General features: G+C 40.9%; 1 protein-coding gene across 3 annotated transcripts; it reads left to right on the forward strand.

The window, feature by feature from the left end:
• Positions 1–673: 673 nt before the first annotated feature.
• Positions 674–27825, forward strand: HOATZ (HOATZ cilia and flagella associated protein). 3 transcript variants are annotated; one of them, XM_042906434.1, is made up of 6 exons: positions 674–790; positions 4840–5312; positions 6319–6389; positions 24642–24701; positions 25287–25339; positions 27639–27825. In XM_042906434.1, the coding sequence occupies exons 2-6, from the start codon at positions 5084–5086 to the stop codon at positions 27694–27696; spliced, it is 471 nt and encodes a 156-aa protein (XP_042762368.1). In that variant the 5' UTR covers positions 674–790; positions 4840–5083; the 3' UTR covers positions 27697–27825. The 3 variants fall into 3 exon arrangements, with proteins under 3 accessions (XP_042762368.1, XP_042762366.1, XP_042762367.1); XM_042906432.1 differs by lacking the exon at positions 674–790 and adding an exon at positions 2602–2729; XM_042906433.1 differs by lacking the exon at positions 674–790 and adding an exon at positions 3257–3500.
• Positions 27826–27907: the final 82 nt, after the last annotated feature.

The following is a 27907-nucleotide window of genomic DNA, read 5'->3' on the forward strand; positions in this document are numbered from 1 at the left end:
ATCAGTCTGATTTTTCACTTCTTCCTCTCTAACGGCATCCTTCAAAAGCTATGGAACAGAGAATATGTTCAGATGGTATGTCTGTGTGTGTTAAAAGAAGAAAGTAAGTTTGTCTCCACCTTTTGTAATTCCCAATCCCCATCACTCTAGTCTTTCATCTAGGAGTGGTAAATTTAACCAATGCAAATTCTCTAAAGCTAAAGCAGAAGGTGTATGTTTTCTATACTCTTCTGGGTTTCCTCCTGATCATTAACTCTCATCGCCTCCCCTTAGCACTCCTTCCCCATCATCCTAATCACCAAAAGCTCAGAAATTCAATAAAACAGTAAACACTCTCCCTGAAAGGTACCTTCCTGGTTTTGTCTAAAACAAATGCAATCTTCTGTTTGGTATTTTAAAACACCACAAGCATTCTTACTTAGATTAAATCATGGGTCTCCCTGGTCTCCAGGCATGCCTAGACATGAACCATAAAGGGAATGAGATCCTTGGAGTTTCTCTAGTAACTACAGGCCAAGTCAACAGCAACCCTAAGAACAAGCATTCTTTAAAAAAAAAAAAAAAAAAAAAAAGACACATTTTTTTCTTGTTATTTTACTTTTTTTAGTTGCACTACCTGCAAAATGAACTGCGTTTAAAAAAAAAATCTATTTCTGGAGACAATGCATCTTGATGACTTTTACATATGTTTTCTTTATTTTTTTTATCATCTTTGAAGAACAGCTCTAAAAATATAAGTTTCAAGGCATCTACTGCAACCAGTGCTTTGGAGGGCAGCAATCCAACTCAGGTAAGACATGTTAGATGCAACTAATGATCCTAAAACATCAACCAGGAAGAGGTATTTAATATTGTATTGGGTAAATTGACTCGCAATTTGAAAAAACAGAACTGCTTTTATAATTACGTCCTAACCAAAACTTGTAAGTCTGCATGTTGTTAATGGAATGAAAGCTATTTCGCTCCTGCGCTTATTTATGCGTGTATATTTAACTACAAAATACAAAATTGGCTCTATAGTTACCTTTAGAAAGCTCACAGGTTAATAAGCTCTGATTCCAGCATATTGCCCAGTATGGCTTGGTTTACTGTACGTGTTAAAGAAGCGTGAGGGATTTGTGTAATATGTTCCACAACATTGTGCCTCTCCCAACCATAAGATGAATGCAAATTATTGTTAGTTATAAATGACCTGTTTTTTGCAATTTAACTTTATAAGTTGATCTTGACAATTAATGTTTTCTGTACCATACATTTGATACAGTAAAGTTGGTTTCTTACTCTTCACTTTGGTGTTGCCAGAACAAATGATGCGTGTGGCAAAAAATGTGTGTTCATATTGAAAGATAATGCTATAATACTGAAAACTCATCATTGGAAAGTTCTTCTGGTGGCTTAATAGTATGAGTTTAGAATTTGTTTTGAATGATCTAGATGAGTTGCTCCTAATTCACGCTATTAGAGGCATCTATGAAACCATTTGCTGGGTTTAGGGAATCAATCTATAGCTGCGAAGTTTTCCTCTGTGGGAAATAATTTAGAACCAAGCATTTGGGGTCAACAGTGAGTGTTCTATACCAGATGCGTGAAGACCATACTGGGGGTGGGGAGTGGGGGGCTACTCCCAACTGAGTTTCACTAAACTGAGGTTATCCTCTCCTGACTTATTCATTGAAGGAAAAGAGGGCATGGAGTAAGTAAGACAAGAAGTATTCCTACAGGTCCCCCAGAAATCCTCTCCAACTGTCCTTTTTGTCCAGTCTACTCCAAATACACACATAAATACATCTACATTATCACATGTGGAGTTGTGAGAATAAGAAAAATGTAACTGGTCACAAGACATTGTTTCTCCCTGAATATCCAGATTTAGTCTTGCTTGGGGGACCTACTCAAGCCTCAGCTCCTCCATGAACCTTCCCTGACAATTACAGTTCTCACTGATACCCAACCTACCCTCTTCTATTTCTGCCCAGTTTAGTAATTTATTATATACTGCCTTGAGGGATAAACAATGTGTTCACTTTGTGTTACCACCTAGATTATACACATGGAGGGTAGAATAAGTGACCTTAGGTGCTGAATATATACCAGGAAATTAAATAAATATGTGAGGCCCAAGCTTTGATCTAACTAACGAGTTGGCTGACTGGCTATTTGACTAGAAGATCCAACCCTCCACCTCATTGCAAGGCCCTCCAAGACTGTAAGAGGAGCCCAAGGAGAAGGCAAGGGTGCGGGCGGGATTCTCAAAGGCAGTCGTCCCACAAGCCAGAGGCCACCCAGGCCTATCTCCATCTGGAAAATTAGAGCCTACAATTTGGTACGAGGCCAAGTTGTTTTCTCTGACGGAGATGGGCATGAAAACTGGGTGGGCGTGTGGGGCTTCTTGGGGAGGGGTAGGGGAAAAGGAGCTCTTTGTCCCTCCTGCCCTATCAGGAAGAGAAACTTCTCAGGAATCTGTGCCTCGGTCTCCAGGGCTTCTTCCCCGCAAGGACCCGCCCTCGGCCCCTTCTGGCAGCTTCCGCCCCTCCCCCAATCCACCCCCACCTCGCGCGCGCCCCGCCCCCTCCGCCTCGGGGTTCCAAGGGCGGTTGGCCCGCCACGGCCACGGTCACTCGGCCGTTCGGAGCTGCGGGGCGCACGGGGTTGAGAGAGCCGGCTCTAGGGTTCGGGCTGGGGCCTGAAGAAACGTTTTCTGGGGCGCACCGGACCCGGGAGTGAGGGAGGTGGGAGCCGGCCCCAGAAAGCGTACAGAGAAGGAAGGGAACCTGAGGGGGAGGGCCCCGGGAGGCACGGAGGACCGGCGCGGGGCCTCGGCGGAGGCTGGGATGAAGCCACCTAGGGTTGGGGGGGGTGGGGGGGGAGGGCGCGGCCCGCAGGTGCAGGTCCTCTCGGAGCGCTGCCCGCTGGCCCTGCCACGCCAAGTGTGCGCGGGGGCCCGGGCAGGGGCCAGCGCATCCCGCGGGCCGGGCGAGGGTACCCGGGGAGTCCGGGACCCCTCGCCCTGGTCCTCGCGTCCGGGCACCGTCGGGCGTCGCCAGAGGGGAAACGAGGCCCGGCCCCCTCTCGGGGCCAAGGCGTGGGCACCGCCGACCTTCCCGGGAGCTGCAGCCCGCGGGCGCCCGGTGCTCGGTTTGTAGGCAGTGTAATTAGCTGATTGTACTCTGGTGCTCACAATCACTAACTCCACTGCCATCAAAACAAGGCACAGCATCACCCGCCGCCCCGCGGGCCGGAGGACGCCAGCCACCCTCGGCGGCAAGCGGCGGATCCCGAGCGTTGGGAGAAAGCTGCGCTTCGAGACTCGATGCGTCAGCATTTGCGGGACACAGCGCTGCTCGCGGAGCACATGGTCGGCTCTCGGGGGAAATGCCTGCACCCCAGGGGGTCGGCCGCTGCTCCGTGCAGTTAAACTGTGAGCTACTCCGGGGCGTCACTGCGAGAGTGGGCAATCTCCTGCAAGCAGGGCGACATCTGGACAGTTGAATGGCATTAATGTAAGCTATAATGACTTCTAGACTCAGGGGACGAGCCCCGAACTTGACGTTTAATGCTGTATGATGTGATCCCTTGTGCTTTTTTTTTTTTTTTTTTTTTTTTCATGAGTAAGGTCATTTTCACCAACCCACCAACTAAAGGGAGCTACAACTGACACCATGATTTGCCTATCACCACGGTTGGGGCACCAACTTGGTCTGCAGTGTGTGATGGAAGTGAACTTTTTTTTTTACCCCCTCTGTGAGTCTAGTTACTAGGCAGTGTAGTTAGCTGATTGCTAATAGTACCAATCACTAACCACACGGCCAGGTAAAAAGATTTGTTAATCGTCCAAATGAGCTGCCTATGCGCATCAGTGTGTTTGGGGTGGGGGAGGGGGATTGGAATACGCAGATACTCCCCATTGCCTATGAATAGCTTAGCCAAGAGAGAAATCAGTATTTTAGCTGCTAAATATACAATGTATTATATATATATATATGTTTTTATAATTTTTCAACTTCCTTGAGGTGCTTAACCCCCCCAAATTTTAGACATATTGGGGAATATAATTTTTTGCTTAGTTGATCTATTGCCATTCTATAGACTTGTGATTATCAACTTTTGAAACTATCTTTTTGTGAGGCTGTATGAAAATTTTTGAAAGATTAAAAAGTGCCATCAAGTTGTAAGTTGTGGTTATTACCAGGTGTCCCCTTTCCTTTCCTGAGTTGGCTGTAGGCCATCCATGTCAATTCCTGCCATGGTAATCACAACTTTGCTGTTGGCTGAAATAGTGAGATTGTTCCTAGATTAATGAAATCTCCCAGGAAAGTGATTCGCTCACACTTCATAATGGTTTTTTTATAAGAATACATGAACATTTTTCACAGTTTATTTGGACCGAGTCCACACATGAGCCATAGCCCCTTCTTTTAAGTAATCATTTAAGACTCTTGTAGAGCACACAGCTTTTAGCCGGACTGATGAGTAAATGCACTTAGGATCTAAATTCAGCTTCTTCCATTAGATTTCCCTGAAAGGATAGGGCGGAGGGGACTCTTTAACAAAAATTTTACACCTAGGTGCTTATCGCCCCGTTTGGACCTCTGGGCTCCCCTAGGGCTAGGAGGTTGGCCTCCCTGTTGGATTCTCCAACCAGTATCCACATAGGGCATGCTGAGCTGTGGCAATCTGGTGTGGAAGGAGGGGGTGGGTTCAGGTGGCAGAGCAAAGAAATTGAAAGCTTTATTTAGATATCTAGATATATTTGGGGGATAGGGAGCTGGGTGGGAGGTGGGTCGAAGTCTGACTGGGGATGTGAGAGCGTTGAAGTGTTGCCCCACTGACTCCCAACAGGACAAGAAACGCCCCCAACTTGATGTTTTGACCCTGCTATCTGGACTCGCAAGGCTTGGACCGACCCTAAAGCCTGTGGCCCTGAAGACGTGGGCTTTCGGATAGCCCATGTGCAGGCGCTGCACCCCAACACCTATCCAGGAAAACTAAGGACTTCTGGCGTGGTTGTTGCCGATCTGACCGTTCTCTACAAGGCGGGGCTGGGAAAGAAGCCGAGGGAGCTTGGAGAAGCTCCTGAGTTGCCATGGAAACAAAGCCCGGCGGCAGAGGTCGCCCTGGCCTAAAGGAGTCCGTTGAAATTTGCCCTCAGGGATTACTGGTGTTCACGGGATCTTCAGAACAGGACTCCAACTTGGCCAAGCAGTTCTGGGTGGCCGCGTCGATGTATCCCACCAACGAATCTCAGTTGGTGCTGTCCAGAGGTAGCAGTCAGCGTCTGCCGGTGGCCAGGGCCTCCAGGGGCGGTGCAACTGGTGAGTGGATGCCTCCTGTCATAATCACCAACCTGGAGGATTGCAGAGCTCCTCCCAGAAGTAACTGCAGAACCGAATTCTAAAATAAGAATCTTTCGTTTCACATGTCTAAAACCCTATACCCACAGCTTCTCCAACTTCTCAGCACTCCTTCCCCAAAAGCACCACTGGTGTATTTATTACACCTAACATCACATCTGAAAGTATCTCTTGAGTTATGGCAGCTCTTTGGCTAAACGGTAGAGAATAATCTGGGGGAACGTTACATGTTGACTGAATGGGGTGTTTACGTAATCAAGTTCACACAGGAAAGCCTCCGAGAAAGTTGAAAGCAGAATCAATATTGGGAGCCAAGTTCCCAGACGTGTAAGACATTAGTAAGCAGATGTGCAAACTGCTATTATGCAATTTTTATAGGTCTAGAGAGCTTAAATACCTTTCATGCCGTCGTCTTTCCAATAATTGCTTTACTTCCCCTTCGTATTTTTTAGAGAAAATTTACTTCCAGCCTTTTTTCGCTGGAAAAAACATTAAGTACCAAGTTTTATGCATTTCAACATCCTGATTCCTAGATTCTTCAGAAACTAGGTACTAGGTATAAGGAGATGACTTTACACTTTGGCATAACTTTCTGAATTGCATACCAAAGCTCTGTCTCAGAGACCACCCTATCTACCCAGAGGAGAATGTCTAAATTCCCTACCACATTGAATAGGAATATAGAAATTGGAAGCTCTGATACTGCAAATATGTTCTCTTTGGAGACCTTCTCTTGTCTCTGGACTCTTGTCTTACCTTCTAAAGACATTAGAGGTTCCCTTTGGCCATAGCCAATTATTCAGTCTCCAATTATTTATGAATCTGGTTTATAAAGTTTCAAGACAGTACATATTTGTGTCTACCTTCCCGCTCTATTACCTTTTAATATTTATCCAGTTTCATATCAACCTTATTATAAAATCAGGATAAAATTATTTCAGGTTGAATTTGACTTTGTTTCTTTTAGAGAGTCCAGACATCACTGCTGACACCCTAAAGACTCAGCAATCTGAGGAGAAAGAAAAGTATCTCCAAAAGGTAGGCCAATATTTCAAGGTCATCTGATTTTCATTAGAAATTCATTATTATTTTCTAAATAAGCCTAGTCATTTGATTCGCCTGGGTGGCTCAGTCGGTTAAGTGCCCAACTTCAGCTCAGGTCATGATCTCACAGTTTGTGAGTTCAAGCCCCACGTCAGGCTCTGTGCTGACAGCTCAGAGCCTAGAGCTTGCTCTGGATTCTGTGTCTTCCTCTGTCTCTGCTCTTCCCCTGCTCATGCTCTGTCTCTCAAAAATAAATTAAAAAACGTTTAAAAAGTACATATATATATATATATTATATATATATATATAGTTATTCTTTTCTAAACACAAGTATGTAAAAATTTTCTACTTCTTGTATGCCAGCTTGAACAATTAGAGAAACTTTGTTAGAATTATAATTAAAGATTAAAAACTTCTATTAAGTTTTGGCTATTCTCAGTCTCTGCAAAAGCCCACAGAATCAGAGGGAAATGGGGGAAAATGGCTTCACACATTTGCCATCCAATAAATCCCCAAACCATATACAGTGTTCTAAGAACGTTGTAAGAACTGGAAAAATCTAATATAAATGGCTATCTTAATAGGTCAGAATTAAATGATCAGAGGGATGAGTCTGTCATCTAGAACCACAGCGACTAAAGGGTGAAATTGAACACATTAGCACCATCAAATCCACTGAGCATATCTCTTTTTGGCAACATCCCTCCTTTGCTTAAATGGCACAGGCACAGACTTTAACTCCTCAATTAATATGGTGATTTATAGGAACATTTTGTTTGGTTAATGGATAAATTCCATTCCTGTAACTGCTGCTGCACTATAAAAGCAAAGATAGAAGATTGGTTTGGGCCTAATATCTTTAATCATTGGTGTACTGGCAAACTCTGAAAGACTTATCGGGAATTCTACATAGATTACAGAATAATGCATTTCAGTTTGCTGATTACATTAATTCACTGTATAGATTTTTGGTGATTCTTCCAAACAAATGAGGTGATTATAAATAGTCAGCATTTTCTTCTTTCTTGAGGCTATTAGGTACTGTGTATTTATATCAGGACTTAATGGGTGGGATGGAACCTAATTTTTAGTGAGGTAAAAATCATTCAAGTCAACTTCCTCAATACTTTTTAATTTCATTTTTGGAAGATATTAAAAATAAAAGATTAAAGACAAACTATTGTCAATTTTTATCACCTTTTGCCAAACAATTAAGATGATGTGAGTTACAGTTGCATGTTCTGCTAATGAATTATTTTTTTTAATGTTTATTCATTTTCAAGAGACGGAGACAGAGAGCACAAGGGAGGGTGGGACAGAGGGAGAGGGCGGCACAGAATCCAAAGCAGGATCCAGACTCTGAGCTGTCAGGACAGAGCCTGATGTGGGGCTTGAACCCACGAACCACAAGATGATGACCTGAACTGAAGTCAGACGCTTAACTGACTGAGCCACCCAGGCACCCCTGCTAATGGACTATTATATCAGTAGTCTTAGAACTGGTTTCCTTGCCTCGGGTTCTTCTACATTAATTACTTAATGCTACAGATATTTATTGAGAAGTACCAAGCGCCAAGTACCATACCAGATGCTGGGAATACAGAGAAAGCTGTGGTCTGTGATCTAAAGGAGCGTACAGTCTGGTGGTAGAGACAGCCAACTAAAGACAAGAATTATGATACATCATCATGATAGTTGTATGCACATAACACTGTGGGAACACATTGAAAGGCATCAAAATGAAGCTTAAGGAATCAAGAAATCTCCCCAAAGGAGCTGAGTTTCAAACAATGTATCGATTTGACCAAAGAATATGCAGAGCAGTCCTCCACAGTGCACCGGTTGTCTTCCTAAAGCCCAAATCCAGTCACGCTTCTCTCCTTCTGTATCAGCATGCTAGGGTAACAAAATAGCACAGACTAGGTGGCTTAAGCAACAGAATTTTATCTTCTCAAAGTTCTGAAGGCTCAAAGTCTGAGATGAAGGTGCCATCAGAGTTGGCTTCTGATGAAACCTCTCCTCCTGGCCTGTAGATGGCCAGCTTCTCACCGGGTCCTTACATGGCACAGGGAGAGAACCCTGGTGTCTCTTCCTCTTCTTACAAGGACGCCAGTCTGATCATATTAGGGCCCCACCTTTATGACCTCATCTAACCTTAATTACCCCCCCGCAAAGGCCCTCTCTCAGAATACAGTTACACATGGGGTTAAGGCTTCAACATAGGAGTGGGGGCGGGGAGTGGGGAGATGAACGACTCAGTCCATCCACCTACTTCCTTTTTTTCCTTGGCTCTCCATTTCTGCAGGATGAAGACCAAATCCTTCAGTATGTTAAGTTCCTTTTCGATCTGACCACAACCTGACCGACTTGTACCACTCTCCTCCTCCTTCCTGAGCCTTCCCCCACCCCCAGTGTAGCCCACACTGCACAACTGGTTCGCAACCACTAGGCTAGGGCACACTCCATAGCCTCCCCGTAGGTGCTAGCGAAGTGGGGAATGGGTAAAATAATTTTTGTGGAGCCTAAATAGACAGATTATTCTGTGATATCTGCCAAATTGGACATCAGCTCAAGTAGGTCTGCAATGCAGTAAAGAAGATTCTATTTGTTGAGAGCAGAAGAGGCCCAACAAAACAGCAAGCCCGCAGGAAAGAAATAGAATGTCACTGAAGCTATGCCTTGTGAGTACATTGAAGAGCTTAGTCAGTGCAGCATAGTAGAATGCTGTTCAGACAGTGCCCTGGTACAAAAGGCAAAGGAATCCTGCGGTATATTTCAGATACTACTGTGATGTAGTGTCCATAACGGCCAGTTTAGTGAGTAGATACCATGTGCTAGAAACTAAGCTGAGCAGTTCCCTTGTATCAGCTCCTATTGGCCTTACAATAGTCTCATGACGATGATTCCCATTTAATCCAACAAGGCTTAAGTGATCTTCTGGTTCCCACAAGTGGTAAGTGGCAGAGCCTAGATTCAAAGCCTGTATCCTCACTTCAAAGCCCATGAGACTCATTTGTGTGATTATGATTTTGGCCATGGCACCGTTCGGCTCTGCTCCCAAATAAGTTAGAATTCAAAACTGTAGTGTAAATAAAACGTGTGTGAGACACACTGTTTCCAGCCCCGTGAGACTGTAAGCTGTTTCTTCAACCTGCAATGCGCTTTGGTGTCTCTACCTGAAATGCTCTTCCCCATTTACCTCCAAGAACCTAGCTCAAGTGCCAGCTTCTCTGTGCCGGGAGAGGCGACCTAGACGCTAGAAGAATGAACGGCTTCCCCCCGCATGCTCCTATGGCAAGTCACGTACATCTTTCTCACGGCGTTTATCACAGTCTCTGATCCGTGCTATGGGCCTTTGTGTGTGTTCCCGTCTTCCCTGCCAGATTACAGGCACCATGGTGTAGTGGACTTCAGAAACAAAGCCAGTTTGGAAGTCCAACTTTGCCACTTACTATTTGCATGACCTAGAACAACCTATTTAACTGTGAGGCTCAGCGTCCTCAGATAGAAAAAGAGGAATGATAAAGATGGCCACTTCATACACTGATACAAGTCATGTGACGCACCTGGCCGTAGTTTGCCTTCGACAAATGTGAATTCACCTCTCCTCTGTGAGAATAGAGGTCATTTCATAGTGCCTAAGCCCGATGCCTTTCTGGTTATTGAAACACAATACATATTTGTTGATTGAATAAATAAATGCATAAGTGAATGAATTAATGAGTGAACATATGGTCTATACAATGATGTTTCCAGTTTGTTTAGCCTTTTCCGCGTATATCCATCTGGCAAATTTTTCTAGGCTGATAATTTTTGCAAGAATACTCCCCAAAGCTAATCTGTTTGCAAGTTGGCTTTAGGAGTATGTTAGCACATCACTTCTATTCTCAGTTTTGCTTTTATCTCATGGGTCTCTATGTCATGTGAGAGAATGTGACTCCGTGTAATTATGAAAACATAGAGTCAGTTTTTGGATTCTACCATTTTTCTAAGTCTATTGTGCCCCATTCGTGTTGCTGCCATCACCATTCTAGAAATTTTAGCTGGATGACAGAAAAAAAAGTGGCAGTGGGTGGTTCTTTTTAGCTAATAAAAGTTTTACAATGATCTGTTTAATTTCAGAGCACCTTCTACATATCTTGAACATATACATTGATAAGTAAATACCTAGTGTGATTTTCATGTTAAAATAGGGGGAAAGTATTTCCCATCAATTCTCTCAAAGGTTTTTTCTTCTGCTGTTCCTTAAAATTAATGAAAAATCTAAAAATTTCATTTCCATATATCTTAAAAGTACCTTTATAAAAGCTTTTTCTCCCGACTGATATTGATTTTTTTGGTTGTCGAACTTTTTAAAAACTGTAACGTTATCCTCCATTTTGGAATATTCTCCAGGTATGCATTATAAATGCTTTTGGTTAGTGGTCAAAATGCTATTAATCACAACTACTGTTTCTTTGATGGATATCCATGGCAGAAAATCAAAAACAGTTGAGTCTGTCAAGATTAAATGGCTTACTCTGTCCATAAAGGAAACCTTATAGCACTATACTGGACCATTATTCTTCCTTTGAGAGTTCTAAAGTAGTCTGCAAACATTATAATAAATGAATAGTCAGCTAATTTTTTGAAGTCATAAAACTAATTTGCTTTTTAGTTTTGCCACCTTTAGGAAAGCTCTTTAGCTGATTATCTCTTTATGAAAAGAATTATAAATAATTCATTTGCTGGGAGAAGGAAGAAGAGATCAGAACAGTATTTTAAGTCATATAAATAGATGACTTATTGGAAATGTCCATCTGAAATCAGAGTTCTGACATGAGTATGTATAAACTGAAGATTTCTACAAGGAAATTATTCATCTACAGAACAACATCCCAGATATACTCTTTATAGGGAATGGGGTTTTAGTCCATCCTATCACATAACCTATGCAGCCAAGACTGACCATAGTGTAAGTCTTCCTCAAAAGTGAGCTTGCATATATATGGCATTTCCATGAACCGGAAGCAAATCATGCCATGAGAACATTCTTAGGAGAAGAATCTAAGAAGCTTCACAATACTTTTATTCACTGAATTATGAAACAGCATGAAAGTGGAAAACCTTAACGGCATTCTCCATTATCCTATATCCTGTATATATATATATCCTATATACTATCCTATACTTCAAAGTAATAAAAGGGATGCTTATCAGTTTCATAGATCCAAACCAAAGATGTAGGAAATTTTCTCAGTGTCCTTACCATGATGCTCACATAAAAAAAAATCCTCTTTGCTGTCAAATTGATCAGAATTGGCTACCCAGACAAACCTAAATTTTCTCAGTAACAGTGTTATCGAGTACTTTTTTAGTTTTGCTATCCTGCTCTAATGTAATATTAACGAAGTTCCTTTTCCTCCATAGAACCTTAGGAAATGGTAGGTTTCTCCTTCACCAACAAGAGATACTTAGTCATTTAAATTCCTGTTGTTCCTGATTTGTCAAAGAATTCAAGTGAAAGAATCATAAAAATAGACTGTGCATTCACAGTAACAAGCAAATATTTTGGTAGCAAATGATAATGAAAAGATTACATAAATATGTATGAATTACTCTTTTATATCATCTATAGAAACACTTTGTTTTCAAACATTATTCAGACTTGGGAAACATTTTCAGCTGACAGATGAGGTTCCCCTGTTCATCTTCTTTGCAACTTCTACAGTCCGTGAAAACATACTTGGAGGAAAAGGGATCAGATAGACGAGATTTGCAATCATTTACACGAATTCATTGCCTGATACAGACACAGCCCCAGAGTTCAACAGGGACATGTCCCAAATGCATGTCCCAAATCTTTTCTTCTTTCTTCCCTAAGATTTACGTACTTTGTCTTCTATATACATTCACCTTAGGAACAGAATAAAAACATTTTAACCCCTAAGATACACCTGGTCAAGAACCCATACTAATTATCTGCTTGTGAAACATGACTAAATGAAACTATTGAGTGTAGGATGAAACACAATGGGATTATGTAGGTTTTAAGATAATTGACAAGGCAATAGTGGAAATACAGTTGATAGGACAAAGTCACAGTAGATGAGCATTGTATGTTTTCCAAAGGAAGTGATACCAGGAAAAGGCAACAGATGGAAATGGAATTAGAATACGGGGTCAAGAGTAGAAAATAAGGCAGGACCACTGTCCTGGAGTATCTGGGGTACTAGACAAGGAAACAAGAAAGAAATTGAACACAGAGAGAAGGCAATATTCATGTACTAGAACTCTGATACAAGAGAAAGCCTTGGCTATAAACAAGAAAGCAGAGTTCTAGAAGCATAAACCCTTCTCCCCAACAATCAACAACGTTAAACATTTGTGTTATTCCCCGCTGCCATACCCAGAAAACTACTTTAAAGCCATCAGTATACAAGATAAACAAATTGACATATGGCATTTTTCTAAGTTTATTTATTAGCATGTGTGTGCACTGCGTGAGAGTAGGGAAGGGGCAAAGAGAGATGGAGGGAGAATCCCAAGCAGAATCCCACACTGACATGTGGAGCCTGACTTGGGGTTTGATCCCACAAACTGTGAGATCAAGAACCTGAGCTGAAACCAAGTTTGACACTCAACCGCTGAGCCACCCAGGTGCCCTAACCAATGGTAATTTTTTTTAGCCAAGTCAAAAAATGTTCAGAAATCAATTTACAGGGGTGCTTGGGTGGCTCAGTTTGTTAAGTGTCTGACTCTTGATTTCCACTCAGGTCATGATCTCATGGTTTGTTAGATTGAACCCCACGTTGGGCTCTGCACTGGCAATGTGGAGCCTGCTTAGGATTCTCTCTCTCTCCCTCTCTCTCTCTCTCTCTCTCTGCTCCTCCCCTCCCCCCACCTTTCTCTCAAAATAAATAAAAACGATTTTAAAAAATCAACCTACAAACAGTTGTTCTATTATAGAGATAAACACTTAAATAACCTTTTGAGGAAAAAAGACATATTTTCATAGTTACCTTAATTCAGTAACTTATTAGAGAAAACTTAGCTATTATTTAGGACAGTATATCTAAGTCTTGAAACTTTTATTACAAAGGATACATTTTTAGAGCACTGAATAACTAAAAACAGAAAGAAAAAAGATAGTTTTTAATGATGCTTATCATGTTTTATGTATTATCTTTGCATTCTCTGGAGTTTATGACCATAATGCTTCCAGCAGACATAATGTAAATGTTGGTATGGGTACAGACACTCGCCTGTAACGCGAGGTTGAATTCAACATTGTGTAGGGCCCACCCCATACAGGTAAGGCTCTATACTGAAATGGAGAGTCAGGTGGGGCCAAGCTGAACTTTACGTAATGTTCGCCCAAAGCTGCCGAAAACTTGGTAGCCTTAAAAAAAGATGTAAGCAAGTCAACAGTCATAGCTGAAGAGGCAAGGCCAAGCTCAGGGAAGAAGAGGCAAGCAAAGCCATACAGTACAATGAATCATGAGGACAAAACTTAGGAGAATATGTTTTGGAAGAACTGGCCAAGATTCACTCAACAAATATTTTTTGAGTACCTCTGTGTTCCTGGCACCGTGCTGGGCACTGGAGTCCAGTGGTGGAGTCACCAACATGTTGTAAAGATACAAATTCTATCCTTATATGAAAGTTGCAGTCTAATCAGGGAGAGAGATATTTGTGAAAGAGTTCTACGTGATGTTGGGCCGACACTGAATAGGGCAGAGTTGACCCAATCAAGGGAACAGGAAGGATTTCTGCAAAGACTAACCGGAGATTTGAAGGAAGAGTGGGCATTCATTAGGCCAGAAGCAGGGGTGTTGGGAGCTTTGGGGGAGAGCATTGCAGACAGCAGAAGCAGCTTTGCAAAGACCCTGTGCTTCGAAAGGCATAGGGCATTTCAGAAGCTGAATGGCCAGCAATGCAAAGCTTAGGCCACCGTAAGAACAATAAGAAGGCACTGAAGGGTTTTACATCGGGGGGGATGATAATATCGGATTTGTTTGGAAAAGTCAGGAGACTGACTATAATACAGAGAATGGTTTCCATTAAAATACATTTGACAGAACTGAGAATGGATTGGAAGTGGCCAGAGCGGAAGGGGGCGAACCAGAGTGGAAGCCATTGCTATCATCCAGCTGGGAGGTGATGGTAAGCTTGGATTAGGAAAAGTAGGTTTGGAAGAGATTTAGGAAGCAAAATAACCAAGACTTAAGTCCTATACTGGATAGGAAATGTGAGACTGAACAAGTTATCGAAGATAACTCCGAGTTCTCTGGATTGCACAAAAGGTGCCGTTCTCTGAAACAAGGAGCGTCTGATAGATGAAGTTCAGGTGTTGCGTTGGTGTTTTGTTGGAGTGGGGAAGGGTTGAGAATTCAGCTTAGACTGTACAAGTGTGGGGTGCCTTTGAGAGAAGCAGGTGGAGTTGCCAGGCCCGAAACTCAGGGAAGTTAAGGGCCAGGGATGAGATTGGAGAGCCATCCAGTGGGAAGTCCCCCACCCCCTCCTTCTTGCAGCCTAATGGGCAGGACAGGAAAGACACTCCTGAAAGAGGAGGCCAGCACTATGAACACACTCACCTTATCTATACGCATCAATATGATGAAAACCTTAGAGACTCAGTAGTTACTTGTTTGCTGAAGACAAGCCTTAATAATTATCGCAGACTGAGCCATCAATAGTCTATAATTCAATCTCATGTAGAAGTACCCTTAATACATCTATGCTGTAGTGAGTTTTAAAATGCAATGTTCACTTTGTGCTCCTATTTTCCCCAACATTAAAATTCAAATCTCACTTATTGCTTTTTTTAAAAAATAAGTGCCTTTGAAAGCAACATTAAGCAGTTTTAAAAATCACTTGTACTTTCGTGCGTTTGTTTTGCGTGAATGTTTTAAAACAAGAGCTATGCTCTGCAGATAATTAGTACTGATTTCCATTAAAATATGTGTAACAGAACCAAGAAAATATATTTCTTTTTATTCTTCACAATAGATAAGTTAATATTTTATTGGAATCTACATTTAAGAAAAACTGTGTATTGACTGTCTCTTATGTAATGACTGATATGTTTTTCTCATTTTAGTAAGCTGTCATTTTTTAAATGAAAATTATATATGTCAGAGCTTGGAACTGAGCCAGGATCAAGCAATTTCCAGGAGGTATGGAAAGGTGCTTAGATATGCATCTTTTTCCTGCCAGTCAGCGTTCTTCCTCCAGTTAATAGCCCTCTGACATCCTCCATCCACTCTCGTGGATTACTGCTGGTGGGTTTGCCTCCTAAAATTCAGACTGGAGAAAGCCTTTTCCTTGATTATTCACGCTGTCTTTGAAAGTACATAGTAGATCATTTAAGGTCCAACAGTTCAGTATCTTACTACATAGCAGGTATAAATTTACTACACAGAAATTATAGAATCTACAGAGCAGAGTTCAATTCATAGGCACAGGGGATGGTAGTAAATTTATAGAGTAAATTCATAGTTGAAGCATTCTGTTATCAAAATCAACATGCTAGCAGTTACATGCCGCCTTTTGGAATCAAGCCGAGATGTGAGACTTTTTACCCATACCTAGTTGTACCTAAAGCCGCTGGTAACTTGCACCTTCCCCAAGTTGGCATGGCACGTGGGAGAGACATGGAACCTACTGAGGATTGCATCTGTAGAACAAGAACTAGAATTCCCTAGTGCTCCTGTTGGACTCCTGATCATAGGCATAGAATTAAAAGTTAAATTTAGGAGTCTCAAGAAAAAAGATCAGCTAATGTCCTTAACTTGTGTTAAACTATAGAACCTTGGCTGAATATTATAAATTTGGAGTGTGATTCCCATTTAATAGTTAACTTTTAATCAAAAATCCTATCATGAATTTATATTATTTTTATAATATATTATAAAAATATATTTATATTTATATTAAATAGGATCTTAGCTCATCAGTTTAAAAGTACTACTGTAATTCAACCATTCGTTGCCCTTCAACCACTTTTTGCAAAGTGCTACATGGTAGCATAAAATAAATAACTTTGATCAAAGCTGACCTCAAGCTGGGTTAGCTCCCCACTCTGTGTGTTCCCATTTTCTACTAGAATATAGTTTTTCTGAGAGCAGACTACATTTGTCTTATTCACCATGGTTAATCCGAATTAATTCTTCATTTTCAAAATGAAGACTGAATGAAGAAGCCATCTGTCACGGTGTGTGTGTGTGTGTGTGTGTGTGTGTGTGTGTGTGTGTGTGTAAGTGTTCCAAAATCTCCAGGATGTGTTCGAAGTACTGTAGCAAAAGAAACAGAGGATATGGAGTCAAACAAACAGTGTTGGGAATGAGTTTGAATCCTTGGTCCTGCCAGTTACTAGTTAGTTACGTGACCCCAAGAAAAGTGGTTAATTTTTGTGTGGTTGAGTTCTTTCTAGCTGTAAAGCAGTAATAATAATAATACCCATTTCACTGTGTTATGAGGGTTTAATGAGTAATCCCTTGCACAAGGCCTGTCATCCAGCAGTGACTCAGTGAAAGTCTGTTTTATCTTCTCTGCTCTCCCTTTCTATTTTCTTTTAACCCATAATTGAAAGGTTAGAGTACAGCCAGGTATAAACCAAGCTTTAGGATTAAATGAGATGCTTTGACTAACAGGGTAAAAGGGTGATGGTATAGATTATCAAATGATGTAGATTGTCATCCAGACATGATGAGTAGATGACGAAAGGCGCCGTCCCCCAGGTACCCATGTCCCGATTAAAAGACACAATCACGATTGGCTTGCCCATACTGTTAAGGAGACTCTCATAATGTTTCCCCATAATCCTATTTTATGTACCACCTGAAAAAAAATTGTCACTGAAAATAAATTTGGAAATATCAACTATGGAAAGTTCAACAAAAACGTGTGGCCAAAGTTAGTTAACCCTTGCAGGTAAATACCGCCTCTCTATGCAAGTATAGATTAAGAGGTGAACATCATGCTGAAGGTCTGGATCAGTGGTTCTCGACCAGAACCCTATCAAAAATCCACTGGGACAGGAATATTTTCAGCTATACAGACCCTTTGCAATAGCTCTTGGAAACCTAGAAAAAGACTCCAGTATAGAAGCTAACTAAGTGAGGCCAACACGCTATTAAAGGTGGTAAATAGCAACGACAATTAGACCCAACTCAAGCCAAGGCAAACCCGACTGATGAGCTAAATGGTGACCAACGTTACAGTCATCATTAAAATTTAAATTACAAATATGACCCTAAACTGAGTGAGTAGTATAGGTTTGGTTTGCTTGTTTATTTTGTTTTTGTGTTCTAGATGGATGAGACTGTTTGTTATTTCTTGGATCTGTTTGCTAAGTTCTTTTTTTTTTTTTCCCTAGGAAATTGTCCATTTCGTCTACATTTGCAAATTTCTTGGTGTAAAGGATTCATAGTGTTTTTTCATCATTTTAAAAAATTTTTTTGTGCTTATTTACTTTTGAGAGCAAGAGAGACAGAGTGGGAGCAGGGGAGGGGCAGAGAGTGGGGGAGACACAGAATCCGAAGCGGGCTCCAGGCTCTGAGCTGTCAGCACAGAGACCGACGCGGGGCTCGAACTCACGAGCTGTGAGATCATGACCTGAGCTGAAGTTGGACGCTCAACTGACTGAGCCACCCAGGCGCCCCTTTAGTCATCTTTTTAATCTCTGCTGTAGCTCTAGTTATTGCTTCTTTTCATTTGTAATCATTTGTATATTTTTCTCAATGGTTTTTCCAAAAGATTATCTATTTTAATAGTCTTTTTCCAAAAACCAACATTTGGCTTTACTATTCTCCATCATATTTTTGGCTTCTACCTTACTATTGATTTGTGTCACTTCTTCCTTCAATTTTGGGTTTGTTCTTATTTTCTTTCTACCTTCCTTCTCTTTTCAGTTTGTTTCTTAATTGTCCATTTTATGTCTTTTCTAACATAAGCACAACTATAAATATCCCTCAAAATACTATTTTTGCTTCACCTCACAAGCTGGATAGTATTTTCATTATTATTCCATTTTAAGTATTTCTAAATTTCTATTTTGATTTCTAATTTGTCCCAAGAATTATTTAGAAATATGCTTTTTTAAAAAAATTATGTATTTAAATTCAAGTTAATTAACATACAGTATAATATTGGTTTCAGGAGGAGAACCCAGTGATTCATCACGTACATACAACACTCAGTGCTCATCCCAACAAGTGGCCTCCTCAATGCCCATCCCCCACTTAGCCCATTCCCCCCACCCACCTCCTCTCCAGCAACCCTCAGTTTGTTCTCTGTATTTAAGAGTCTCTTATGGTTTGCGGGGCACCTGGGTGGCTCGGTAGGTTAAGTGTCCTACTCTTGATCTCAGCACAGGTCATGATCTCACAGTTCGTGGGTTTGAGCCCCATGTTGGGCTCTGCACTGACAGTGCACAGCCTGCTTAGGATTCTCTCTCTCCCTCTTTCTCGGCCTCTCTTTCTCTCTGTGTCTCAAATAAACTAAAAAAAAAAAAAAACAACACATACAAAACTGTTTTTATTTTATTTTTCCTTCCTTTCCCCTATGTTCATCTGTTTTGTTTCTTAAGTTCCACATATGAGTGAAATCATATGATCTGCATCTTTCTCTGACTGACTTATTTCGCTTAGCATAATATACTCTAGTTCCATCCATGTTGTTGCGAATGGCAAGATTTCATTCTTTTTGATCACTGAGTAATATTCCAGTGTGTGTGTGTGTGTGTGTGTGTGTGTGTGTGTGTGTATCACATCTAGAAGTATACTTTTTAATTTCCAAATGTTTGAAATATTCTTAAGATATCTCTTTTTATTTTCTAAATTATATTGTGGTCAGAAACATAGTTCCCGTTTTCTACTAAACCAAGCTTAACCAGAGCTGTCTTTATGTCAAGTTCCTCAATATGATGCCATTCAACTATCCTACGCTTTATACTCCTCTTCTCCCAAAACACACATCTTGCCCCAGGAAAGACAGGCTTATCATCATCTTTAAGCATCTTTCAGCTCATTCCTATTTCCACATCTCCATTTATTTTTACTTGGCCTGTTACCTTCGTGCCATTGCTGAGCATGCTTTTTCTACTGTGGTCATTAAGTTACCCCAATGCTCCTCTGGCTGCCTTTCTCCCTTTGATGCATAATTTTTTAAATCCTTAGATTGCTTATTTTGGAGCTCCTTTAAGGTTCTCATGAAACTTTCTACATGTTTTAAAATTCTAAACTTATATTAAGATTTTAGATCCAGCAATGGATATGTTCAAATATTATTTTTTATGTACTTTTTTTCATTTTCTGATGTTTGGACCATGAGTATATATTGCATTTATATTCAATGGAAAGAATTTGTAAAAAATTTAAATTTCCATGCAAATTAATATATTTACTCCAGTATTTTTTAGTCTATTTTCTTCATGTTTTTTTTTTTTTCCTTTCAGAAGGAAAGGAAAATCATTGTATAATATAATACTTTGGGAACTAAAAAAAAGCACATATGCTGTAAATCCTTTATTCACCTCCTTATGTAATCCTCAGAACAGCTCTGAGAATTACCACAATTACCCCTATTTTATAGATGAAGAAGCTTAGGCTGAAACATGTAAGTGACTCTTTCAAAGTCACACAGCTAAAATCTAGCAAAGGCAGTTGGAACCCAGGTCTATCTGTCAATGGAACCAAGGTGCTTAACTACTATACCCTACTGGTTCCAAGAGTTTCTAGATTCTCTAAGTATTGGGATGGTTGCCAGGCAACTAGGCAAAGAATTTGTTTTAAAATCAATTCAGTACTCTTCTAAGATCATCTTAAGATTAAATTCAGTAGTTCAGCTTATGCTGTGGTCATCTATCTTCTTTTGGTAATATAGATAAGTAATCAGAGAATTACACACGTATGCTATTTCTGATGAATGTTTCAGTCAAAAAATTTCAATCATAATCCAAAGAAGAAATGGATTTTTCCTATGAGAACCAGGTCTTGAGAAGAAAGGACCTTTCTTTCAAAGACTAGTATTTATTAAGAGTTTCTTGTATAACTGAAGATTAACTAGGGAGAAAGTTTATAATGCACTGGAAATTTTGTGGGCAGAGGAATTTGTACTGCATAATTAAGGGCAAATAATCTCTTCACTAACCCTCCTCATCTTCCCTTTCTTCCATCCAACTCCACCCATAGGCCAGAGATGGAATCATCAGTATCCTCCTGTCCACAGAGGATGGGCAATCCATCCTCTTTTTCCCACTTTTCCACATTTTGAAAGCATTGGAAGAAAATTTTTCTCTTATAAGAGTAATAATAACAATAATAATGACTACCGCTTATTAAATGTTAACATATGCCATGCATTCGGTAAAGCAGTTTGTATGATCTCCAGTTTTCACAACAACCTTGCTTGGAAATGAGAAATCCGAGACTCAGAAAGTGGCTCTTGGTTTTGCCCAGGATCGCAAACCTCTAACCTGTGGGTTAGTGATTACTGTCAAAGGGAAGAAAGGAGGAACAGGGAGGGCTATTTAAGGTACTACTTGCCATTAATCATACAGCAGAACTGAGATTCCAACCCAAGTGTTTGACTCCATAGTCTGTGGAGCCGCCCATGTTGTTTGGCTCTGAAAAGCCAAAAAGAGAAAACTAAGCCCTTTAATTCTTGAAGTGACACCAAAATGTATTAACCATCTATGAGATATTAACTATCCTAGTTTCCTGGAACCAAGTTTTAGTCCATACTTTATTTTCTTAAGAATAGTATATAAATTAAATGTATAAATATAGAAGAAAATACTATGTTAAAATATTTAAATTTAAATTCTGATCTCCCTATATTATTATTTGAAGAACTAATAAATCATATGGCAAAAATTTCTTATCCCATTAATGAATACGACCAGAACACTGTGAGTAGAAATGATTAGTCTTTTGTTGTTATGAAATTAACAAGTAAATTATTTATCCCTACTAGTAGGTTAAATTGTAGAGATTTTCTCTTACCGCTGAATTTGTTTAATTATCAAGGCAGAGATTTATTAGAATAGTTGGCACTGTTTTTGTTCTGATGACACGGTTGCCTGCGGTAGTTTTTTCTTATTCATTCCCAGGAAGCACATCCAGAAAGCAGAAATCAAATCATATCTGAAAGCTTTGTTTCTGGTGCATTATATTATAAAACTGATCAGGCACTAAAATCCATTATAGTAAAAAAAGGACCTGAACTAAAAGGACAAATCAATTTCTTTTTTAACATAAAATCTATTTGAGTTTTTGTTTTTCTTTTTACCAAGGAAGGCAGGGCCAGGGGATGAGGTGAGCAGGGATTCAAGGAAGGGGGTGCTAGGAGCCACCATATGAGTGAGGTAGAGGCCCCCCTAGCAGGTGCCCAGCTGACCAGCCCAGCCAACTTGCTCCGTCCCTCACTTAAAAAAAAAGTTCTATGATTAGAGCCCTGGGTGATGTTGCACATGCCATGAGAGCACACTCTACACCATGGTGCTGGTGCCTCAGTGCTGGCCAAACTCCAGAGCCAGTGACTCTCCTACCATGAATATGCACCTGGTCTGGACTGATCATAGAATAAACGCATCTCTCTTTTTAAGACAGGTGAATTTTTAATTTTACTATTGTTTTAGATCTTGTAACTAAGTATGTGTCTGTACGTGAGAAGCATTATGTCAATACAACTTGCCTACGGCTACCCCATAGTTACACACAAAATAATCATGTAGTTTTGTCCATAAAGAATCTTCAGAACTATCCATTGTTTAATTTCACTTTCTAAAACATTTTTCTTTTTCTTCCTCTTCTTTTTTTTTTAAATTTCCCCCTTAGGCCAATAATTGTGTATTAGAGCAATAGTTTCATTCACATGTTGTGACTCAATCAATTCAGCGTAACAAAACTTCATGGAGTATCATCTGCAAGGCACCGCTAGGCTCTAAAGAAGGATAAAAAGAAGGATAATACCCTGAAAGAGTCATGGTAGCAACTATGAGATAAAACAAGGAAAGTAAGATCCATACCTTAATAAAGGTACAAAGTGCTATGTAATCACAGTACGGGAGCCATTAATTCCTAATGGAAAAGTTGGAAAAGAAACCAACACTGAACAGCTACATTAAAAACATCCCCAGTCCTTATCTACAGACATTATTTTATCCAGTCCCTAGCAAGTTTGACAGGTGTTATGAAATTCAGCTTCGTTTTTGCAAGTATCCTGAATTAGTTTTCTTTCAATAACCGTGATGTTATGTGAGACCTAAAATTCAAGTGAAAGGTAGAAATCCTGTCCCCAAATAAAAACTTCATAGGCTTATAAGAGGCAAGATTCACATGACGGGAGCAAAACGAGGCAAAGCCAAGCCAGAGGTGGACCTGGCCCAGCTGCTGATTTCTCCTGCCCCCTGGGCTCCTTTCCTCCAGCGTCTCTGTGGAGCTCACCCCGCGGTTGTAGCTTCGCCTGCCAGCTGCGTCCGGGCCGAAGACTCGTCCTGAAGAACTACTGCTTAGCAATGCAGCAGCCTCCAGGGCTTGGCACACCCTGCTTCCTCCGCCTCAAAAGCTTTTATCCCCATCCTGTGTCTGTTGCTTTCTGGTGACCACCGCTTGGAGGAACAAGCTTGTCGCCTCTGGGACATCTTTGAGTCTCCCCTAGAGACACACACCCCCCCGAGTCTGAATTAAGGGTCCCTTGTCAGGTCTCTTGATTGCAGCCTATACAAACGCCTTCATGGCACAGTTGAAAGTATCGTCTGCAATTACCTTGCAAGCAGGAATTGTGCTGTTCAGCCCCTAGCACAGTGATGTTACATCACAGGTGCTCGTCACGGATGGAAACGCGTCTCCCCTGAAAAAAAGATATGTTCGAGTCCTAACCCCCAGTATTCTTCAGAATGTGAAATTATTTGGAAATAGAGTCGCTGTAGATGAAATTACTTAAGGTAAGTTATTACTGGAGTAAAGTGGGCCTTATAAGTGTCCTTCTAAGATGTGAAGACAGAGATACACAGCGAGAAAGCAACATGCCTATGAAGGCAGAGATTGGAGGTCTAGAACTGCAAGCAAGGAGCGCCACAGATGGCCAGCAGCTACCAGAGGCTGGGCAGAGGCCGGGGGGATCCCCTACACGTCTCAGAGGGAGCTTGGCCCCACCAGCCCCTTGATTTTTGACAGAATTGTGAGACAGCCTCCAGAACTGCGAGACGATAAATATCTGTTGTTCTAAGTCAGCCGGTTCATGGTGCTTCGTTACCCCAGCCCTAGGAAAAGAGTGCCGTGTTCAGTCAATTCGGATGGATGGGTGACTTCCGAGTTTTTACCTGGCTATGACAAATCTGTGTCTGTTCCCAGTTATTTCCTGGTTGTAGCCTTGATCTAAACAGAGCTGCTTTCATTTTATTTGGCCACTCAAAGCTACAAATTTTATTTGTCTGATTTTCAGGTTCTTCTTTCGTTCTCAAATACTCTAGATGCAATGTTCTCCCTGGCTGTCTCCAAAACTGAACATAACTGGATTTTATGAAAGAAATTTTGTACCCATACTTGCCCCTTTTTATATAGTCTATATCTTGATAAATCTTCATGCCTACACTAAAGTAGTGTTTTAAGACATAGGAAAACTTACCTGAGGGTGTCCTTGTCTCAGTATCTAAGGCAGAGGAGAGATGAGAGAATGAGGTTCCATTCCATATGCATACTGCTGAGAGCCGTCTTGTCACAGACTTAGGTTGTGGCCTGCTGTCTGAGTTTGCTGATCTTGCGGCTTACTACCATCTGATGGCAGTTTAGTGGGGTGGACGATAGCTTGGGCTTTGCTGTCAAATAGAGCTGGGACTGACTCCAGATCTGCCATTTCATGGCTTGGGTAAGTTATTGAACCTTACTAAACCTTGTTACCTCCTTTATCAAGTGGGGTAACAGTAGTGACGAACTTCTGGGTTATTATAAGAAAATAATGGCATAATGTGCATGAAGTTCTCAGCATAGTTTGTGTAGTAAAGTCTTAATAAAGGTTATTAGATTATTAGATGGGCACAAAAAAAACCCCTTCCATTTAGTGTGAAAATCATATTATTTTGTAAAGTAGCATCTTCTGGAATAAACTGTGTTACACATGAGAATCTATCATGGAAATTAAATACTTGTAAATTCTTCCAAAGAACACCGGAAGGCAAATGCAATGATATCTACCCTTCACAGACAAAACCTTTATTATTGAGTCAAAGACTCACTCACTTTTTTTTTTTCCTTTAAACAGGCTAAAAGGAGAGATGAGATTCTCCAACTCTTAAGAAAACAAAGAGAAGAAAGGATCTCGGTGAGATCGATAGGCTTTCAGATACATTGATCTGGAGGGGCGAGTTATGGCACATTCCCAGAGGTTTATAGATTGTCCCCAGATATGTGGATACTCATGGCCCAGAGCCTTCTATCTACTGGAGTGAGGGCAGGATATAGACATCAGGTAGTTTTGCCATCTCCAGAGAACGCAGGTCTGCTGGCATAGAAGCAAGGTGATATGGTCAGTGGGTCTGCCATCACGTGTTATAAGGCTATAGGATATTCCCATGGGCCCCTGCAGTGCTGATCTTTGTTTTCCAGTGATCGGTCTTGCTTAGATCATACCAAAACAAATGCTAAATGAAGAGAAACATAATAAAAATAGGAAAACAATAATAGCACCCCCTAAACTTACAGATGTACAAACACCTGCTCTCGTGAATGAACCCTAACTCTCTTAATCTGGAACATTTCTAACCCCACAGTCTCCAGATTTAAGAAGCTAGTCTGTGTAAAATCCATGGTAATTCTCCCTCAGATTTTTTTTTCAAGTAAGGAAATTTCAGTCAGCGCAAGAATTAAAAATTTTCCTTTCTGAGTTCTGTTTTGTTTTTGTTTTCAGAAAGAGCTGGTTTCCCTTCCTTACAAGCCAAAGGCCAAAGGACACAAAGCAAAGTAAGTTTACTTCTGTCAAAAATATTCTTACCTTTCTAGATTCCCCCCATAGAGAAGCACTTCTTTTTTCATACTCCCTTTGCCCCCTGCCCTCAAATCTTCTAAAAACCCACCCACTGTATTTACGGGGCCTTGAATAAACCTTCTCCCCCTCCACTTTAAAGCCTGTGTGCCCACTTGCGTATCTGGGCAATATGCCAGCATGAAGTGGTGCAAACAGGACAACAAATGAAGCCTGAATCTCTGTACACATTCCCTTCCCCTCCTTTCTCATTCCGGGCTACAGTACCCACCTGCCACCACGCCCTCTCAGCTCCTGCAGCCCTGTCGTCTTTAACAACTCAGCGGGTCTTTTCGATTACCAGCTCCGATCCCACCAAAGCCACATCTAAGGATGCGAAACCTAGGTTCATGTAATGGGGGCTTTAGCCTCATGGTGAGGGGTTAATAGCCTTATCCCTGCAATCATGTTAGAGCAGGAGGAGACACTTGGTCCCGAAGAGTTTAAAGGAAACACCCTATTTAAAAAAAGAAGCCCTATTTTAAAAAAACTCTACATTTTTTGTTATTAAGACTGAAAACTAATGTGGCTAACTCAACATTAATTTTATAAATATTTATTTGCATACTGTATTCAGGGAAGAACAGAGAGTAATAGAATTTTGGTTCTTATCCTACTGGTATTAAGGCTAACTCCCTTTAATATTACCAGAGGAATTCTCTTTTAAAAATAAATATGTCTAGGGGCTCCTGGATGGCTCAGTCAGTTAAGTGTCCAACTTCAGCTCAGGTCATGATCTCATAGTCCATGAGTTCGAGCCCCGCGTCAGGCTCTGCGCTGACAGCTCAGAGCCTGGAGCCTGCTTCAGATTCTGTGTCTCCCTCTCTCTCTGCCCCTCCCCTGCTCATCCTGTGTCTCAAAAATAAATAAAAACATTAAAAAAAATTTTTTAATAAGTAAATAAATAAATAAAAATATGTCCACACTAGTTTTTTTTTTTTGTTTTTTAAGTTCTGAAAGAAATGAAAAGATCATTTAATCACCTGGCTTTGTTGTCCACATAATACTCAGCAACTTAATTTCTTACTTTTTAGCCAGATGATTTGAATTAGCTTCTAAGGGTGAAGCAAAACTAGTCCAAGGGAAAGATTCATTTATCTGATTCAACTAATGGGTGAAGACTGGTACTTAACTAGCATTGGCTCATGGGTCTGGGCGCTTCAGGTTTCTGTGCATATTTTTACAGGAATGATCAGAACATTCCTGCTACCACCCATGTTGATTCACCTACAACATCATTTCAGGCTTGAGCAGATAATGCTTTACATGCCTGCCTAACTCCTTTTATATATGAGCTTACCCATTTTCCCTCCTCAGCCCTGGAGCCTTAAATGTCATTCTGTTCACGGGGATCTTCCTTTCCCGAGCTTCTTCTGCAGTCATTGTCTGTACCATTCTTTTGGCAAATAACCACACGCTACTTTGCACCCGTGTTTTATAATCAACTCAACTCATTAACTCCTAAATTATTTAACTTTTCACATACTGTGGGCTTGTCTGCCACTGCATTGTAAGCTCAGTGAGAAATTGGGCCACCCAAAGTGCCTGACACACTGGCTGCATGTGGGAATTCAGAAAATATTTGTAACAAAAAATTTTAGCTCAAAAAGAGCATGTAGTTCAGTATTAGCTAATTTAGAAGGTGATGCTTTTATAGTGCACATTGTAAACATTTTAAAATTTTTGAAATATTTTAGATACAATCGTAAAGTACTTAAATTTGCCCTCTTCCTCCTCCCTCCATCCTTTCGTGTCCGCCCAGCCTGCCCCCCCTGCACACACAGATACACCTTCACCATGCTCCTGCAACAGATCTGATGATAATCTAGGTCCTCTTCGGTCAGAAAGAACTAGAAAGTGTGTTCCTGCTAAGGTTTTAGTATCAATATGTTTATTGCCCACCCCAGAAATATTTGCATCTCAAAAGAGGTCTGACTAGAAGAAGCAATGGGTAATCCAAAGAAATCAATAATCAATGATGAAATCTCAGAAGTGTCACTCTCAGGTGAGCAAAATATATTTAGGGTGGGCAGTCTTCTCCCAAGCCCTTCAAATTCCACGTGACTGCATAATGACCCCTCCTCCCACTTGCACGTTGATACTTGGTTGCAAAATCTAATGCATCCCCAGAATCCAAGACAGTTACTGGGGAATCTTTGAAAAGCTGTTTCCATGCTACATTGTGTTTACAACTACAGAGTTCTGTGTATTAAAACTGATTCATGTTACTGCCGACAGGAAAGTGATACCAGAGTCAGACAAGGAAGACCAACAGGAGGTCAAAGCCTTGGACTAACTTGATGGACAAATGGGAGAGGATGGCTCACGTAGATCTTTACTTTTGAAACAACCTTCTAAGTCAGGATCATTCGGATCACCTTGTTAAAATAGACAAAGAAATAAAAGTTAAATACGCAGGCTTCTAGGGATTTTACCAGTTATTGAAAGCTTGTGTCTGTTTTACTTGGTGGCTCCTACTGTGTTTGGCATTACACGATCATCTCTCC

This window comes from Panthera leo, chromosome D1, assembly GCF_018350215.1.
Source record: "Panthera leo isolate Ple1 chromosome D1, P.leo_Ple1_pat1.1, whole genome shotgun sequence".
Lineage (NCBI taxonomy): Eukaryota > Metazoa > Chordata > Mammalia > Carnivora > Felidae > Panthera > Panthera leo.

What these genes read in the sequence shown, in the direction of transcription:
- HOATZ (XM_042906434.1), top strand. Translation starts at nt 5,084, where the DNA reads ATGGAAACAAAGCCCGGCGGCAGAGGTCGCCCTGGCCTAAAGGAGTCC. An exon ending in CTCCAGGGGCGGTGCAACTG is followed by an intron (nt 5,313 to 6,318) that starts GTGAGTGGATGC and finishes TGTTTCTTTTAG; the next exon opens with AGAGTCCAGACATCACTGCT. An exon ending in AAGAAAAGTATCTCCAAAAG is followed by an intron (nt 6,390 to 24,641) that starts GTAGGCCAATAT and finishes TCCTTTAAACAG; the next exon opens with GCTAAAAGGAGAGATGAGAT.